At 39.2% G+C, this 20,306-nt stretch overlaps 1 protein-coding gene across 4 annotated transcripts in view; it reads left to right on the top strand.

The window, feature by feature from the left end:
- Positions 1 to 884: 884 nt before the first annotated feature.
- Positions 885 to 20,306, top strand: part of INPP4B (inositol polyphosphate-4-phosphatase type II B) — a gene marked incomplete at its 3' end in the record, with an annotated part of 192,740 nt that continues 173,318 nt past the window's right edge. For 2 of the 4 annotated variants that reach the window (XM_084263374.1, XM_084263372.1), the window contains exons 1-2: positions 885 to 990; positions 2,612 to 2,656. In XM_084263374.1, coding sequence (XP_084119500.1) covers positions 900 to 990; positions 2,612 to 2,656 — 136 coding nt within the window. In that variant the 5' untranslated portion in view covers positions 885 to 899. Of the gene's footprint in view, positions 999 to 2,611; positions 2,657 to 20,306 lie in introns of all 4 variants that reach the window. The other 2 variants (XM_084263375.1, XM_084263373.1) reach the window with 1 other exon arrangement.

Below are 20,306 nucleotides of genomic sequence, written 5' to 3'. Positions count from 1 at the left end.
ATGTCACATTGAATTTGTGACTCTGTGAAGCCATCTATAACACAGAATTTTAAATGCCTAAGAGGTGTTTTTTCTTCCTCTGCTGATTTTAATTAAATGAGTGACCCTTGCTACTTACCTCGATTCCTTGGGAGCTTCTGCTTTTTTGTCCCCCTTTTCTCTTTTGTTCTTAGAAAATTTGATCATTAAACAATTAGACTTCAGGCAGAACAGCAAGTGACACGTGGCTAGTAATGAGGTCAGGAGCTCTCACGTGCAACCTGTTGAGCCTTCACAGAGGAGCTATGTCATGCTAAATTATCTGCGTGTGTCGGTGAGCAGTATTCTGGCAAGGATGAATGAGAGGCTGAACATAAAGGAGAGCGCTAATAGAAGAAATGATGGACACATTCATTCTGCTGAATCCCACTGTCTGTCAGAACCATGTCTGCTGCCCCTGCTAAATTAAATTCTTGTTCCAGTTAGCAGCTCTGATAGCTACCTGCTAGGCTGCAGAATCTGTGCTAAAAAGGATTTCCCATTTATGTTTGATTCTGCTGCCTAGCTTAGTAATACATTAATTGCTTTTGGAACCACTCTGTGGTTAGATTCAGTACTGCACCAAGTATGAAAGAACTGGGGTTTGATTCAAGAGGTGGATGGGGTGCATGGTTCTGTGACCATGAGAAGAAACGTGTGTGTGGTGGCTTTAATGCAACATCAATGTTTTTGTGACCCTTCTTTTGAATCAGAGTCCCTAAAAAACTGTGTGTTTTCTGAGTGCAGAGTTCCAGAGTGGAGAGCCAGATCTTTACCTTGAAGCTGCATCAAAGCCAGATTGTGAGTCTTGGGCTGTGGCGCTGGGAGAGGCAAACTCAGAAGGTTTGCGGAATAAAATTCAGCAGCTCCGCAGGCTGATCATGGAAATCAAAGAGGAGAGGTCGTCAGAGGAAACACGGCAGTTTCTCCCTTCATCCCAAGCAGACAGTCTGGGAGACCCACAATTTACGAGTAAGTGTGTGTATGCTCATTGTATTGAGTGGTACAGTAAAAAATGGCCTGCTCTCTGTAGCAGTACAGGTACTCTCACAGGCAGTAACACACTGTTTAACTTCTTCCTTGATAAAGTGCAGTTGTAGAGGAAGCAAACTGGCTTTAGCTGATGTATTTTGATTTGTTCCCCTGATGATTATCAACATAAATGTGTGATTACTGTGTTTCTGACTTTTCCACTGTAAGCTGTCTTATTCATAAGCTTTAGAAATTGCTTAGCTAGAAATACTCTTTTCCTCTCATGTCCTGTGTGAACATATGGACTACTGTTTAAAATATAGCCTGATAACTGTCATAAAGGTATAAAGCTTTAGTGATACTTAAGTGCAGATTTATTCTTTGTGATGTAAAAGCATTCTGAGGATTTTAAAGCATGTAGACATGTGTTGAGTCATGTTTGGTGTATTGGAGTCTGGGCACAGTTGCCCAGTTACTTAATCAAGTTCATATCCAGCATATTCATAAATGTTGCACACCAGTATGCTGATTCTGTTAGTGGCAGAGTTCAGCTTGCAAATTTTCTACTTCATTAAAAAAAAAAAAAAGGTTATTTATTATTTCTTACTGACCAAGGCCTTTCAAAGCTGCAATTTTTCTTTCACAGACTTGCATGATTAGCTATGGTAATGAGAACAGTGTAAAAGTAGACCTGGTCACCAACATCACGTTTTCATGGAGCAATAGCAACTATAAGATTTTGGTCTGTGAGTGTGTGTTTTGTGGTTCTTCAACAAAAAAACACCCAAAAACTCACAAACCCCCCCAAAACCCCCACATATTATTATTAAAAAAAAAAATCTTGTATTCCAGTCCACATACCAACTTGTCCCTTCCCGTTTGACCAATTATGCCAATACAGGCAGATACTTACTAATGCTCACTGGAGACAACACACAACTGTTAACAAGAGACAATTTAATTTCTACAACTGTAGTTGTGATGCAATTACTTCTTGCAAAGGGTGAACAACTTAGTATTATTTGACTGTCCTTCCTGCGTTTCTGTTGTTGCATCTCTGTGCTTCGCTCTTTATTGTAGTGCAGCAAGAAAAAAGCCCTGTTCTTTGCAGTAAAATATGCACTAGAACATAATTCCACGATGGAGGGAATTAAAATGTTCTTATTGTCCTTGATATATGAGAAAAGGAATGCATATACTACTTTCCAACAGGATGAATTAGGCTCTCTTGTTTTAGAATTTATATGTAGGTCAATAACAGTTTTATTGTATTAACCCGATTTACATAATTTCACAGAATATGTTTTTTATTTCTAATGTGATGACATACCTACTTAAAAATGAGTTGTTAAATTGAATACTTTTCCAACAGTATATGTGTTGTGATTGAATATTATACAAGTTCCCATCCATGAAAGGCTAGGATATTTTTTCCTTAATTTCCTTTCCTAGTACAGAAAGTCTTGATTAAAAAGAGAACAGAAAATGTTGCTCTAGTGTCAGTTGCAGGTAGTTAGAGGTATGAATTAGTACAACTTTCATGTGCCTATGTGTTAAAAAGCTAGTCATTGAAATGAGGTTATTTCTAATATTTTTTTTTTCTTTTTCTTAACCTTAAAAGGTATTCAGAGAACTGCAAATGAGCCAAAACTGGAGTTCAGTCTTGGTAAGAAACACTTCTGACTTCTTGGAATTGCAATGGTCTGTGTACTTGAAGAGTTTATATATGCAGTATTACACAATGTGTTCTGTTAACTGTTTTATAAAAAGGAACTCTGGGTCCTTTAGGTAGGGGTCATAATTGTGCATGTCTTTTAAAATGCTGACTTCAGATTCTTAATTCATTGAAATGGCTAAAGATCTATTGAGCTCTCTAATGCTGTGGTGCTCTACTAAGCTGAAAATGCGCCCAATAGGTTTGTGAATGTTGTTTATGAAATACTATTTATTTGGACCATTTAAGATAGAGTTTTTGAAAAGATATTTGATTTAGGTAAAAGTACTGTCCCTTTACAACTAGCTTTTATCTAGATAAAAATCATTGATTTTTTTAATATTTTTTTATAACTTTTACCTAATTTTCTCTTTTTATGCCTGATGTAAGTAATTAGTATATGAGAACTATATATTAGTATAGTGTATAATATTAAGAGAACTTTTGTTTCAGGAGGTACACGATCAGCTCAAGCCTTCCCCTCTATTGTTTAATCAAGACAGTCAAGAAAGCCAATTCAATGACAGTGTACTTGTATTTACAGGATAAAGGTGTACAGTATTTGCAGTCCAAATGGTACTGTTTGTAGAATCACCTGGCTTGGAAGAGACCTTCAAGATCATAGAGTCCGACCACAGCCTAACCCTGCCTAGTCCACCTCGTAGACGGTGTCCTCAAGGACAATGTCTACACACCTTTTAAATACCTCCAGGAATGGTGACTCCACCACTTCTCTGGGCAGCCTGTTCCAGTACTTGAATACCCTTTCAGGGAAGAAATTCTCCCCGATCGCTCTTTTAGTGCCAAAACTTTGAAGCTTTTGAAATAGCGAAGTAATTATTTGCTATAGAAGCACTAGATACACTAATTCCATATTAGAAATCAGAATAATAGCTAGGTGTAGCTGATTAATGGTTGGACTCCATATTCTTAAGGGTCTCTTCCAACCTAAATGATTGTATGATTAGATCCAGCTCCTGTACATGGTAAAATAACACAGCTGCAAGCAATGTTATCTTTTGAAATACCTGATGCTATATACAGTATACATTCTCAAATTACTAAAACTTGTCTGTTATAGGTTTTGTATTTGTGTACCCTGTTAATATGCATCTTGTTGTGCAGCTGTACACTGAAAAACTTACTCAGTGTTATGCAGTATCTGTTTACTCAGAGAAATAATTTAAAACATCTGTTGCAAAAGTGTGTATGTGTGTGAGAGACGGGAGAGGTAAGTAGGCACATTTGTAAGCAGGGTATTACTACAAATAACTTTTCCTCAGAACCCCCGCAACACAGCAAACAGGGTGGCATCAGTGACACACCTTATTCCACCACGGTAGTCTCTTTCCTGGCCCTGTCCTTTGAGCTAGGTTACGTTTGTCTTGTGCACTGCTGTACTTGTGCCGATTTAAAAGCTGATGCCCCAAAGCTGTGCCCTTTGCAGCAGTTGCAGTTCTGTCTGGCACAATGATTTTTAACTACTTAACTGTACCCAGGTAGCTTTACCTGTATGCTGCTTAAAATCTAAATGCTTATAGTGTTGCAAAAACTTGGAATGCTTTTTCTTTAGGGACTATGTTAAATGTTGGCATGGGAGACAGGCCTAGTTCTCGCTTGGGGAATTAGCAGGCTATAATAGTTAAGAGCTATTTTAACTTTCCTGTGCCTTTCTATACACATTTTGTAGGTTATATGAAAATAGTATTTTGGCGTAGCTTGTAATTGCTATGCTCCAATGATGATAAACTCCCAGAATGACCCTGGTATGGCGTAGGGGAGGGAGGAAGGCACTACAGGAGGTGACTGCAAATTAGATGAGCCATAGTTAAGGAGAAGCTTCTTTCAATGATAAATGTATCCCAGGAGGCTGAAGCACAAATAAAATGTAAAGCCTTTTTCAGACTAGTTTGAGCACACACTGGACAGAGCTCTGTTCACTCATGGTGTCAGTATTTGTTTTGCATTTGGTTGTTTCTGCAGGAGTTTGTTCTGTGGTTGTCTTGCAGCATTATTGAGTGGTGGCAGCTCTGAGAGTGATCTTACACACTGACTTCACTGCTCACGCAACAGATAAGAGTAACAGTGTAAACCTCCTGGTTTGGACTGGTATTCCTGGCCAGTGTTGTAAACCAGGGCTATTTGATAGTGTAGGCAACTACATAAAGCTGATTGGAGCACAGGAAGTTCCACACCAACATGCGCAAGAACTTTTTCACAGTGAGGGTGACAGAGCCCTGGGACAGGCTGCCCAGGGAGGTGGTGGAGTCCCCTTCTCTGGAGATATTCCAGACCTGTCTGGACGCCTATCTGAGTGATATGTCCTAGGGAGCTGCTTTGGCAGGGGCGTTGGACCCAATGATCTCTCAAGGTCCCTTCCAGCCCCTACAATTCTATGATTCTTAATGCCTTGATGCTAAGGTAATAAAGAAAATTTAAGCATAACACATTTGTGTTAGGGGAATTCCCCTTCAGTGACTGACTGGTCCACAGCAGACTTCCAACTTTATTTTAACAGTTACCTTCTTTCTGAAATATCAACATGCCCATGCTGGCACTTCCTAGCTCCAGCCAGCCTTGCTCACCAGCACCGTGCTCCCTGTGGGTGTGCAGACATACATGCACGCAGCAGAGGCCTTTCGCTGAGAAGTGAGATGGACAGGATGTTGCTGTTTGCCCCAATAAGCTAAGTTAAAATACTTTTCTCAACAGCAGTCAGTCAAGATGCCTTCTATGCTGTTCATCTTGGTTTTGGTATGGCTGGAAGATCCTCTCAATCTAACAGCCTGCTCCGTGCATCTGGAGAGCACACACGGTGTTGCTGTGCCAGCAGAGCCGGATAGATGCCCCTTGGCTGCTCTCAGGCCAAGGGCGCTGGTTGGCTGATCTCATCTTTTGAAGGTTTCACTTATGTCAAATTAAAGACTTGAAGTTAGTTTGAGCTTATCAAGTACTTCTAATACCTCTTTGTGAGGCAAACCATAGTGTGGTTAGCAGGGATGAGAGAGAGATTTGCTGTAAGGGAGCACACTGCTCTGCTCTGCCTAACTTAGGTAACCCAGCTCTGTAAGAGAGCTTGATTAGGCTGGTCTGCATCATTTAGGATTTGGAAGGCAAAACAGTTAACCCATAAAACCTGTCTCTAGCCCAGAAATAATGGTTTATATCTGTAATTTTGTTTCTATGTATTACATAAATATTAACTAGTAGACATATTTATACTAACAGATGTTTGCTTCTCTCAGTTAACATATATGTCTTTTTAATTATATGATAAAATGGGTCAGTCATCACATAATAGTACTTTGTAGCTCTTCTATCACTAGTTGGTTAATAAACAACATCCAGAAATGGAACTCTCTAGTAATTAAAACAGAATAGCTAACTAAATAGTGTTTTAATAATATTTGAGTGCTGTGTAATATGAGTTTTATTTAGGGACAGTATGTCTAAACACTGCACTTCAGTGTTTGAAGTTCTGATAACTAAATCTTAAAATAATGTTATTAAAGTGTTTCTGGGGACTTGTATTCTCTTGTAGTAGGTAATTTGCTGCCTTCAGCATCCATAACACTCTGGAAAGTGTTCTCTTTACAAAAGGTCCAAAATATCACCGCCGCCTTATTTTACTCTCAAATTCAGTAAAGTGTGGGTTTTTTTCCTCAGGTTGGTTGAAGCAAATGATAGAACTCTTTCCACCCAGCATTTTTGGGAGTGTACCCAAACTTTTAACATTTCTTATTTTGGAGTCAGAGCTTCCTTTTGACTAAGGTTTTCTGCTTTTTATGTTCTTGGGGACTCTTTGGAAATACAGCTAAATTTTGAACCTTGTAACTGTTGATGGGTTTTACTTTTCAAACTTTATCGTGTTTGGTTTCTCAAGTTGTTCTGCCCTGCATGCTGTTATGTGAAGCACTAGGAGGTAGCACGTGTCAGTCTGCACAGAGCACTGAGAAGAGAGGAGGATCAGAGCAAAAGGAATAAAAACAGACTCTGGGTCTAAATAACAAACCAGTTTAACAGTGATGCTGATAAGAATCTTTCCCATGGCTTTGAAGTGCAAAGGGTTAGTTCTTTAATAGATGTTTATTTTGGAGTTTCTTGTTTTGGTTGCTGCTTCAAAATATCCCAGACCTTGAATCCCAAATCTAGCAACATATGGCATAGGTTCCTGACTTCACATTGACTTCAGTGTAGCTACTTTGTGATACGTGACCTTAGCTGAAGTATTATGTTATAGTTAAGGGAAATAAATTATATTATGTGTATTGGTGAATGCTACCCTGAATTTTTTAAGAGCTTGCACCTCGAAAAGTGTTTGCATTTACTTGATGGTGAACTGAAAAGCAGCACAAGAAAACTCACTAAGCAGAAAAATGAGCGAGCAGGGTAGAAGACACAGTTCCTAGTCAGTGCTCAGACGTGAACTCAGTAAATTAAATATTAATATGGAGAAATACATTTGAAAAAATAGTCTAAAAGGAAGCATTGTGCCTTCCTCAGTGACCAGTAGAATTTACATTTGACACATTTCAGTGGGCTTGACTTTGTCTAATTGATAAGAGTTGTGAAGAGAGAACAACAGCTATTGCAGTTGTAGGCATAGTATAATTAAAGAACTGTGTGGAAAGGACTGTCTCTGCCCATATTGAGGGCATATTCAGGTAAAATTCATTCTGTTTAACATCTCCAGAAGTCTTCAGTTTCTTGGAAAGTATGTTAAGGCAATGACGTCTGATGGACTTTCCTGTTGCATTATCTCAGGGTGCTTTTCAAGGTATAGAGGTAAATCTCAGTTATGTCCTTTTATAAAACCTCATTAATAGCACAGAATTCATAAAAAATCTTCAGCAAATAGTTGAAAGAATTAGAAATTATATTTTCTAGGGTATGTATCTTTTTTTCATTTTACCAAACATTGGATTGAAACAAGAGCTGTCAACCTTAAAAGGCAGAAGATTTATTCTTCACTGATTTATTTTTCTCAGAGTAATACTGTGATGGCATCCCTTGGAAAAAGTCTTGAAGCAGATATAACTATGCATACTGAACTTGAATGTACATCAATGCTGCTCAAAGACCATGACTAAATGATTTTTCCAATTCTGAAACATAATCTGGAGATTTTTCAGCAGCAGCTGTTCCTAAAAGAACGATAAGCAGAAATACTATTTTTATCCATACTGCAAACTTGGAGTCAGACTCCTGATCCTAGCAAAATTTTCCAACGTAACTTGGTTATTCTTCTGCTTCATCCTGTTATGAGTTAATGGATAACTGATACTTTGTTGTATTAGCCAAGCTAAAAAAAAGTAATCATCACGTGTTTGAGTAAATTTAAAAAGAAAAGCGATCATTTCTCCATGAATCAACCTTAAAGAGTCACTCTATGGTATGTTTATCCCTCGAAGTTGTTGGCTGTTTTAGGAACAATATTCGCAAAAATACAAAAATGAAGAGTGGGGGGTTGTTGCTTTAAATTTTATTTTTACTTTTCACCTTCTTTTGTTGAAACAGTTTGATCAATTTTATGTGAATTTGTTTTATCCCACACAAATTTAATCTTCTACCTAACTAGCTTGCCAGGTGTTTTGTCTTTTCCTAGCTTTACTGATGTATACTAGATGCTGTTTCTTCTCAACAACAAAAACCAGATAAAAGACAAGTTAAATTGGACAGAAGAAGTTAAGTAGAAAAGGCATCGTGTGATTGGAAAGAATGCTCTTTTTCCCTCTGGGAACTACTTATTGGACTTGTCTCTGTTTTGAGACTTTTGCACTGAAGCATACGATTCTGTAAATATATTTTATTCTTAGGAACACAGTTTTGCTGGGATGAACTTTTTTTGGCAGAAAGGGCACCCCCTGTTTCCCCCACCCCCTCCACCCTCAGAAGTATCAATTTTAAGCCCAGTCTAATAGACTGCATGGGCATGGCTTGAGTGGTTTTGACCTAGGACTTGTCATGTTTTTGAACTAGCTCCCAGAGGTGACTTCTTTTCCATGCACATTATGTAGGTGACCTTAAGCTAATTTTTGTCAGTTTTGAGTGTGTTTAAGGTGACTAGTGAAACTGTCTTCCAAAAACTGTCCTAAGGTAGTGAATGCCCATCACCTTTCATGTTATTTGGTAATAGGATAATGCATATCAAGCAAATTGATGAGTGGGAGCGCTTAGAGTTGAGTGACGTTGAATTAGTGACCCCTGAGAAGAACTGGGTCTCCTTACTGTGCGTTCTTATAGTACACTTGCTTTATTATTCACAGACATTATGTGAACACTGCTGAAAAGTGATTTGAGGATGTATTTGCCAAGACTCTGTGTCCTTTTTGTCCACTTCTCCCAAAGTACATGGCTAGCTTTGCAGAAGGCTTTTGGGATTCTGTCATAGCCCTTGCCAAACTTAAAGTGACTGGTGGGGTGGTTTTGTTTGGGGTTTTTTTGGTTTTTTTTTTTTTATAGACAGCTTTCTGAATCTCTGCTTCTCTTTAAAAGTAAATCATTGCTCCTGAATTTTGCACGCTGCATACCCTGTCAGAGAAAAGGACTGGCTTTTTTGGTGATACTGCCAAAACTGTCTGGATATTACTACTATGACTTGGTAATTTTAGGCCATTTGTTGCACTAAAGTACTGTCAATCACACCACTGAAGTAACTCAAAATACAAAGGGAATGTATTTGCGTGTTTTCCCTTTAAAATCTTGCTGCCTTTCAGTCTTTCATGACTCTTCTGTTATGAGCATCATCAGTCTGTCTCTTGCAGTAGATTTTCCCATTCCATTTGACAGCATCAGCCCATATTGTCTATTTGTCTTTACAGTTTAGTTCATTATATGTTGCCTCACTTTATAATGTAATACACCATTGTAATTTGATAACCTACAATCTTCACTGTAGTAAACTATCTTTTAAGAATGGTTATGTATACAGGGAAAATAATTTGTAAAAATATTCAGAAACTGGGGAGGGGGGAGGTGTGGGGTGTGGTGGTGTGGGAACACCAGAAAGCTCAAGAGCAGAATCTTTTCAAAAACTTACATCGTTGTTCAGATTTTACAGATATTCTAGGTTTGAGTCGTAGAGAAATAGGCCAGTTTTGCAAATATGTATCTGTAGGTACTACTGCAATTTCAGACATCTATCCTTCAATTGCTTCAGGGTAGGGATTGTCTTCATTTGCATTGCATGCTGTCATGAACCTTAAATTTTAATTCCTACTAATTGCGTTGCTGAATATGCAAAGACTGAAAAATCCACAGTAATGAAACTTGGGAAGGTGTTCAGTTAGTGTTCTGCCTGTGATGCCAGGTGCCCACCGTAACCCGTTTGTCACTCCATCTCCTCAGGGAGAGATCACTCACCAATTACCATCATGGGCACAAAATGGGCTGGACTTGGGAAAATTAGTTTAATTTATTACCGATTAAATCAGAGTAGGGTAATGAGAAAAACCCCGAAATCTTAAAGTGCCCTCCCCCCCCCCCCCCTTACTCCTTCCTGGGCTTAACTTGTGATTTTTTTTCTACCTGCTCCTTGCCAGTGGCACAGGTGTATGGTGAATGGGGGTTGCTGTCAGTTCATCATGCATTGTCTCTGCTGCTCCTTCCTCCTTAGGGGGAGGACTCCTCACACTCATCATTTGCTCCACCAAGGGGTCCCTTCCACAGGACACAGTTCTCCATGAACTTTCCCAGTGTGAGGCTACAGTTCTTAAATGACTGCTCCAGCATGTGTTCCCCAAGGGGTCACAATTCTAGCCAGCAAATTTGCTCCAGCATGGGCTCCTCTCTCCACAGGCTGCAGGTCCTGCCAGAAGCCTGCTGCAGTGCAGGATTCCCACGGGGTCACAGCCTCTTTCAGGTCTGGCATGGGGTCCTCCTTGGGCTCCAGGTGGAAACTCTACTCCCCATTGTCTTCCCTGGGCTGCAGGGGGACAACCTGAAGTGCCTCTTTCCCCTCCTTCTTCACTGACCTTGGTGTCTGCGGAGTTGTTTCTTTCACACGTTCTTACTTGTGCAGGGCTTTCTCGCTCCCTTCTTAAATATGTTATCCCAGAGGCACTGCCACTGGCACTGATGGGGCTCTGCACTGGCCAGTAGTGAGTCCATAGTGCCAGCTGGCTGATATTCCCTTGATTGGACATAAGGGAAGCTTTGAGCAGCTTCTCACAGAAGCCACCCCTGTAGTGCCTCCCCCCACCCCCCAAAAAAACCCCAACCTTGTAATGCAAACCTGGTGCAATTTCTTTGTAGAATATCTATGTATCCATATATAGAGTTATATAGATACGTATTCTATTTATGTAGTTCATATATGTGAAAACTTATTTCATTGCTGACAGACCCATTATATCTAGTATAACATTATTCATTTATGTTAACTGTGTGACTTATCTACTTAATTTGTGTCATTAAGAAGTAATTCTTGATAGAAGTAGCCACAGAAATATTTTCAAGCTGTCAGCATCCGTTGCTACTTAATGATATTCATTAAAAAGCTCTGACTTGCCTCAATTCTTTCTTTGTGTGTAGGTTATTGAGATTAAAGTTCTGTATTACACCCTGCAATGCAGCAGGTAGTCACCACAGCGGGCTCATTAAATGCAGGGATGTTTCTTTGCTCTGAAGTGGGTCAGAGCACATGATGAACCAGCATAAGGGAGTAAATCATTACTGATTGAGCGTATTCCAATATGATGGAGTAGAGGAATCCACTGGTGCATTGATGTGAGGAGTAAGTAGCACGATGATGTTTAGGGACATCAATATTAGTAAACCCAGCTACAAACTGGGTTTCAGGAAGCTTCCATTCTATTCTATGAAATTTAAGTATCTCTTATTTCTGAAAGCTTTTGCTTTTAAGAAAAAAAGTATTTGAACTACCAGGAGAAAAGTGGGTGACAGCCTTGTAATTACAAACTTGTATAAATCAGGACTGTGAGTAAGAGAAACTTTTGAGTATAGTAGAATAAGGATTCTCACAGTTTTGATATAAACGTTTATCTGGAGATAAATTTTTAATACCTATGGCTAATCTGTTTAGAGAGCACTTTGTAGGTACCTGAATTTGAAAAGCTGTTTAGCAGTTGAAAGATTTTGGGGAGGGGGGGGGGGCGCGGAGGGGGACGGGAAGGAATTTAACCATTCTGGGATACAGGGTTTTATCATCTTAGTTCTCGAGTGATGCAGCAGATCATAGGATTAAACTCTGTCAAAAATGTACAGATTCTTAAATCTTGTCAGAGTTAGCAAACACCTGCATTTACAAGGCCAAGAAAAAGGAGGATAAAACTAGGAAGGACTTCTCTTTTTCAAATCTTAAATAAATAAATTGATATCACTAAAAAGCCTACCAGTTTCCTCTTGATATTGAAAATGATGCTTCTGTGTCTACTTCACATTTTTTCCTCATTAACTTCATAAATGTTGTGTTATGTTTACAAAATTTCTTTTATCCAAAATTTCAAAGGGATAAGGTTGTGTGTACTGAAAAATGTAATGCTTTTGTGGGGTGGGGTATAGAAGCAGATTAATTGCAAAAGCTCAGTCTTAGAACATGTTAATCTACCTCATTCCTTGCCAATAAAGGTACTCATGCTGCTTTGCCTGCATTGTAGTTTCTGAGGTAAAATACTCAAAGCAGTCAGAAACCTTTGTAACTTTTAAGGCTTACTGAAAGTTACTGAAGAAAAGGGTTCCAGAGTTATTTAAGGATTATAGATGAAGGTACAGATGTTGCTCAATTTTGACAGAATTATGTTATCTTATTTTTTTTTCTCATATAAATATTAAAAAAAAAATAACAAAAAAATCAATGGGAACCTTCATTTGCCCTTTAGTATTTTTACAAGCATAATGCTTGGCTTCTGAAATAGCTCCTGGAATAGCAGGTGTTCTAATGAATGTGACATAAACTTTTAAATTATTCTGATGAACTGAAAACTTGTGTTTCCAGGGTATTTTTTAGGTTCATAGGAATGTGGAATTAAAGATCATTAAGTTAGAGAGAAGTTATTTTTGGCACATGCTGCTACTCTTTTTTTCCTCATTATTTTTCTCTTCCTGCTTTTCTCCCCCCAAAATAGATCTCTTACTGTGCACGCTCTCCTATATGTCTTGCCAAGCTATGTGGTCTTCCCAGTTAGATTTTTGAACCTTATGCTGTCAACTTTGGGTTCCCTAGCAGGCCTCCCATATCTCATACTGTGAGACTTGGTCTGTGTTAGAGTGTGTTTGTATGTATGTGTGTACCTTTAGTCTGTAGGGTGCTAGAGCAGTGGGACAGGTATGTGTGAGTTTGGCTGAGTTGGGGAGAACAGTGACTCACCTAGCAGTTCTCTGCTGTGGAAGGAGTTTTTACAGGCAGCATCTTCCTAGATGAGGCTGGCACTGAGCCCACGCTCCCACTGCGTGACCAGCATGTCCACAGGTACAGCTCTTACATGACTTGATGGCTTTATGCTAACCTGGTAATTAGTCCGTGTCTGATTCCTCTATGGATCCAGCAAATGGGTCTGAATGAAAAGGACTTTGTAGATCCTTATGGAGAGTCATTTCAGTTGTAGACATTTGTACACAGAGCACAAAATCCAAGTAAGGATAAGTTACACCTTTTCTCATATATAAAGCTCTGTAAGGCTTCCTTAGTGACAGCAGAGATTTGGATGGCAGTCCTGACACTGCCACCACCTTCCAACCTTTGCCTACTTCCCAGGAAGCTGAACTTTTAATTGTTCAGGATGTAATTGATTTTTTTTTTTTTGTCTCATTCCTTAACCATGCTATTGTCAAGGAGCCTTAGAGGCATACCCTGACTGCAGAATGTTTTCAGCACTAGATTCAGCAGCCAAAGCTTTCTGCTCCACAACTTCATTGCTAAGAATAAACTATATTTTCATTAATCCTTTAAAACTACACTGCTTCTTCGGGTAGAAGGGCTTTTTTCCTCATCAAACTGCAATGTCTGGTAGCATTACAATTTTAAACTTTATCTATTTAAAATAAAATAATTGTGTATACCACTGAGTTTACCTAAGAGCCATTTTTAGTATTCCTGTTTTCATGTTTTGTGGCTGAAATTTTAGTTTTCTCAGCTGCTGTCCAATGCCCCTCAGTCCTGAGATTTCTTTCAGGCAGGTACAAGAAACAGCTTGTCTTGTGGCATTATCGGACAGTTTCAGCTGGGATGCTGAAAGTAACGTTTATGATTAAGGGACAGGAGTTTATTAAGGAACTGGAATATCCGCTGTATGAGGAGAAGCAGAGAGCTTGGACTACTCAGCCTGGAGAAAAGATGGCTCCTGGGGAATCCTATCTATGTGCAGAAATGCCTGTTGGGAGAGATTGGAGGTGAGGCAGCCAGCTTCTCAGTTACAGCCAGTGAAAGAACAAGGAACTATGGCCTGGAGTTAAACACAGGTGAAATTCAATCAGAATTTAGAGACTTATTTTACTGTGAGAGTACTCAAATATTGGAACAGATAAGCTAAGAAGGTCATCATCCTTGGAGATGGTCAAAACCCAACTGCATGTGGTCCTGGGCAACCTGCTGTAGCTGACCCTGATTGGGCAAAGGAGGTTGGACTTGATAAGCCCAAAAATGACTCTGGAATTTATGTAAAATGGATTTGTCATGTAACTTTCTGGTAGGATTTTTGAGGTTTTGACCTTGCTGTTAGTGATTGGCTTGCAATAAGGATATAACAGAGGCCTGAATTGCCTTGCTTCTTAGGCAAAGAACAAGTTAGGTCTGGAAACTGTTGAACAAATGTGGAATTAAAGTTTTGTGAATGCTTTTGTCCAGAGATAATATCTTATTAGTGCTTCCCTCCCCCCCCCCCCAGCCCCCTGCTTCTTTTTTTTAAATCAAGGTGGGACAGCTTCAAGAGGAAGACTTGAGTATCTGCTTGTATACACTGTTTTGGTGATAACTGGCAACTTCTTGTGGTTTGTAGCTGCTATGCTAGAGGTGGGCAGAAAGATCAACCTGTGGGTTTGCCCTGTTTCTGGCCTCTTTCTGGTCCAGTGCTCCGTTGAATTTAAAAGGGGCACTGGCATCGTTTTTCCTTCAGCCTTCCTGCTGGGTCTGCTGTGAAGGAAATCAGCAGTGATGTTTTTGCAGCGTGTGGACTAGCAGCTGTGCCCTGCCACCGCCTGCCAGCCTCAGACTGTCAAGATAGGTGTGTGGTTTAAAAGTTCTGACAGGGCCAGAGAGGCTCAGAGCTGCTCAGCATTTTCAAGGCTGAGGCAACCGGGATGTGCCCAGAAGCCGACCTGCAAGCATGCAGGGACCTCTTACAGCTGAAAGCTTAAATACCTGGAGACCTTAAATACCTCCAAAGCTGGGCAGCAGGTGTGTGGAGGCTTCCAGTATTCTATTTAAAACCCACTCATGGACATCTCTGTCTTTTTGTGAGTTTACGCTCGACTTTTTACTGTCACTTTTTGCTGGTCTTTTCCTAACCTTTAGCCCAGCCTATAAAATGCTTCATGAAGAATTGTCTGGAGAATTCCTCGCACGTCTTTTCCTGCATGCCTTTCTCCTTGAAGATAAAGTTGCCTTATTATTCCAAAAGAGAATATATCAGAGTATAGAAAAAAGCAGGTGAGTTATTTAGGGATTACGCTAGTTGTGCAGTTCATGCTACTTGTTGTGCAGAATGGTATTGACCAGACAGACCTAAACCAATTCTGTTTCATTAGGCCAATAATATATTGACTGAAAGGTTTTTAAGTGATTTAAAGCATGATAGCTCTTGGCTTTTTTTGACTCTAATAGTACTGCACTGCGTTAATGCAACGTTTGCCTTTCAAATAGGAGTTGCTAAATACATCTTTAAATGTGCCTATAGAAATAATTGCGGTAGGACTTACGTGTTATAAAACATTTCCCAGTGGACTTTTTTTAATCTGCATATGTGGAAATAGAAGTTCCATAAAAAGCAAAGCATCTAATAAATAGAAGACTGAAGTCAGCCACCCTTATTTGGGTGTTTTGAAATGCATGTCCTAAGGTGAGATTTGACTTAAAAATGAGGTTCTCCTGCAGGGCCTGAAAAATCTGGAATTCTATGAAGTGCCACACCACAAAATCCCACATGACACTGGAAGGCAACATGACTAGCTCGTGACCTGAGGTGATTCAAAGGTCTTTGAAAACAAACAAAACACTTAAAATGCTTTTCTTTGTTGTTGTACTTGACTTCCATAGGATAGTAAAGTTTCTAGTACAGTTACGGTCACTTTAATGATTGTGATCAACCATATTTTTATTGGGTATTTTTGTTATGTTGACTATGAAACCGAAATGAAATATATTGAACTAAATTGATAAAATCTGTCTTCTGAAATATAGTTCAAATGTTCAAAACAAGGTAAAGCTGACACTTCAATCTGAATTCCTGTTGCCTTTAAGATTGATTTCTGAGGGATGAGTACAGAATTTCATTATGATGAGTTAAGAAGTGTATTATCTCAGCTTTTTTGAAGACCAAAAGCTGAGGATTGATGACTGCAGGATGGTTAATGAACTACTTGAAAAAATAAGTAGGCTGGCACTGGTTTCAACTTTGAGATCTGAAAGTGCTCACACTGAGATGAAGAGCAGCAGTACCTAGGTCATTCCATCTATCAAGGAATCTCTCTATAGAGACAAATGAAGGATATTTTTTCTCCTTTTAATCCTTAACTAGTATTTCTATGTACAAAGGAGTTGAAATAATTTAGAAATGATTTCTCTGGGAAGAAGTCAGTTACGACTCTATATGTGAACACATCAAAACCATAGTGGTTTCAAACATAGTATTGTAAAGTGTGAGCAGCAGCCTTTCACCTTTGAAGAAACTCCTGTGAGACGTGTCAGTCTCTTCATAGTGTAAGGATTCAACTTTATCATTTAGCATGTTGTGTGCTGGGCTGTACTGCTCTTCAGAAATCACTGAATGCTCCCCCCTTTAGATCTGTCTCAAAATACAAGCTGCAGACCTTTTGTAAATCTCTGAGTTAATAATTTAGATAAATAATTATGGTCCAGGATCTTTGAGGACATGAGTTGATTTTCAAGAAACTGGAAATATAAAAATATATGCTCCTTTAAAATGATATCTAAAGGACGTCACAGCAGCTACAGTCAGTTTGGTATTTGTTACACTACTTTTTTGAAGACTGTACTGACAGAATTCTTTTTGTTGAGATACGTGTTTTGGAGAAATTTGGGAGTAAAGGTTATTTCTTCAAGATGTGAGTAAACGAATCCAAAATGCTCGTGGGTGGTTAGATTCCTTGAAACTTGTCCTCTGACACAACCCTTGATCAGAGAGATTTTATTATTTCTGCACTCTAGTGTTTATGTGAGAAGATAGAAACATATATATACTTACTAATCCCTTATGAAGGGGTTATACTTTGCTATCTTATGCAGGTCCCATGCTGTTAAAGCAATCTTAATTTATTTGTCAGAACGACTGTTTCAAAATCCCTTAAGGAGTAAAGCATTGTCTCTTACTTTGATCTCTAATTTAGGTATTAATCCTGAATTGCCTCCCTTTCAGACAAGTCTTACTTACATTATAATGTCTTCTTTTAACTACGGTTTGCATGCAGATTACTTGGTATTTATCATAAGAAATTTAATCATTACAGGGCTAAAAGCGATTGTTCTGGATTGCAAAAATCTATGTTGTCCTCTGATTAAAAGCATGTCTTGCTCTTATTTGCCTGGACTTTGAAGGATATTTTAGTCTGGTTTCTGTTTGGACATGTCAGAGTGTGGGGTTTGTTTTGCTGAAGAATGGCCTCTGCCTTATTGGGGAAACTAGTGCTTTGCTTTCTATTTGCTGTAGAGGACTTTCTTTTTAGACAAAGAGTCACTAGTTGTTTTCAATGTTTGACAGACACCTGTGAAGGAGAACTAATTGAGAATCAGGCTATGTTTAGCATCCCAGCGGGCAGGGGGGGAAATAGTGCAGTCAAACAGCTCCATAATATCCTGCCTACTTCTTGTAAAGGCCACGTTCTGTCTCATTTGAGCACTACACATGGGGAGTACTACAGTGCTCAAGCCTTTCTGCTGACCTCCCTTCCGTGTTGGGTATTCTTTAGGAATCTTTGTGTCATTTATCAACAACATGTTGCTTCCTCCCCCTTCACCGGAGGCTCCATCCTTGGCATACGTAAAAGGAGGAACACAAATCTTTTCAGACAAATGAATCTTAAAGGCAGTTAGACAGCTGAGCAATAGCTTTGCTTGCAAGTTTAACTACTGTATGTCTCTTTCTTTTGTGAGCTGCTGTTGGTAATATAGCTCCCTACTGCATCTTGCCCAGGCACCTTCGTCATAGTTCCCTTTCCTAGGTAACATTTCCCTTAAAGAAGAAATGAATAGTTTTATTCACTAGCAGCGTCTCATGGGCAACAGGGCTGTGGCCACATAGTTGATTAGCTTATGGTTAATTAGAGAGCTGGCTACAGAGAAACTTATGTGACAGTGACATCCTTTGAGAGTCACGGCCTCACAAACTGCATTGTTGTTTAGATGTACTTGGGTTGTTGTTAACATCAGCCAGCTTGGGTGGCAAAGCAGCATAGCTGTGGGACTCTCACGCCTTGTCCAGGCTGCACAATGTGCTAAAGAAGTGGGGTGGATCATTCTTTACTGGGGTCTGGGCTCCTGTAGCTGGATTTCTATTCAGAATCCAGAGTAGGTCTAAACAGCTGTACTGCAGTGAAGAAGCACCCTAAAAGATACCAGGTTGTGTGGGGTTCTTTCTGAAGCTTGTCATCTGTAGGCCCTGGACTCTGTTGCTTGACTGCCTTCCTTTATTTTGCAAGGGGAGCTTCTTTATTCACCAAACCTGTAATTATGTTGTAAAGATGTATATGATGACATAGATCTGGAGTAAGGCTAAGCAACAGCTGAATTTTCTTTACATATTAGAGAAAAAGACTGTCTCTACAGTGTTGTAAAGTAATACTGCACACTGAGGATCAAAACCACGTAGTGCTTCATTTGACAACTGATATAGCACTGGATAAATGCTTATGTCAAAGGAAGCGATGTATGCTGTTATAATAAAAACATGTGACAGACTGAAGACTTTGAGACTTGGCACTTATATTTCTTTTCATCTTCTTGTGGTATTGCCAATATATTTTTGTATGCTTATCTTATTTTTGAAGAGATGGACAAAGTTAGGAACTAGCAGAATACATTTTATTTATAAAACATGGAAGAAATTATTGCAGGTTCTAGATGTTTGCTATGAGCAAACATAGTATAAAAAAAACCCTTCATAGTTAATGGGAAGTCTGTGTACCATTTGCTATTCTTCTAATTCTTCAGCTGGTCCTTAAACTTGTAACCATTCTATTTTTGGGATAGTGAGAAATCTCTGAAAGACATTAGAGCAAGTTTCCTTCTTTATTAGATACTTGATATGACGATATTGGGAAAAGGTGAAGGGGGAAATGGTATTTAGCTCTCTTTCCAGGAGATTTAAGCCCTTTTATGGTATTCTAAAATACCAACAATACCTAAATAAATTACAGCTGTGGAAAGCAGTATAAAAATCCATTTTGATGTGAATATTTATGGAGTGTGGTGATGTATAGCAAGTTTTTGTAAGACTTCAAACACTTCAATTTTTTTTTCTTGTTTCATCATTTTTCTCACCAGAGAACTGAAGTCACCTTCAGTTCAGAGCATTAATATCATTCATAGGTGGTGCAGTGAGTGAAATGATTTTGAACCGAAGGTAGAGAGGATAACTGGGTATGTAAAGCAATAGGAAGAGCTCTGCTTTGCTGTCACTATATTACTGCAGCATCTCAGAAACAGAGATATCTCTGCTGTTAGAGGCATAATGTGCTCAGTAGGGAAATGCGGTCTTTTTCTGGGAGAATTACATTTTTATAACTAAATGTAGTACTACATGAAAAAGACACACTCATGTTCTGAACTACAGCTTAAAAAATTAAAGGAGTTTACAAGTATTGATCAAGAGCAATCTGTTTTATAACTTAGAGCCAGCTGTTCTGACCAAAGCTAGAAATTCACTTTTGTGACCTCATTGCCATTGTGTATGTTAAGTCTAGAGCTCAGAGGTGGCAGAAGTCAGCTATACACAATTGTAAATATAGATGGACAAGCCTGAGAGTTAGCAGTGAGAGTGCTGAAGCAGGTCGTCTAATGTTAGCAATGGATTAATGCACTACCAAAACGTAAATTGAACTGAATGCATGGTTAACATGTGTAATCATGCAGTTGCTTCTGCAGTGGATATGTCATGCTTGTGAGTTGTGTGTTGATCCATTCAGCCACTTTCCTGAGTCACTTCCATATATTGTACTTAAACTCTGGGGTTGGCCAGGCTGAACAGCAAAGCTGCCATATGAAGTAGGCCTGTTCTGACCCGTCAGAAGAGTTGAAATCTGTGCTCAGGAAATTACTATTATTGCTGCTGGTAGTGGCAACACAAAGTTACGGTCTATAAGCCTGTGCATGCATTTTCTTTCCTTGGAGAAAGCAGAAAGATGCAGTGTTTATGTGCTCTTCTAAATGCTCTAGTCCAGCGCAAGGCTTTCAGTAAAACACAAAAGATGCAAA

The sequence above is a fragment of the Gallinula chloropus genome (genome assembly GCF_964237585.1).
Source record: "Gallinula chloropus genome assembly, chromosome: 4".
Lineage (NCBI taxonomy): Eukaryota > Metazoa > Chordata > Aves > Gruiformes > Rallidae > Gallinula > Gallinula chloropus.
The sequence above is the reverse complement of the archived record's forward strand: the minus strand, read 5'-3'. Positions and strand labels throughout refer to the sequence as shown.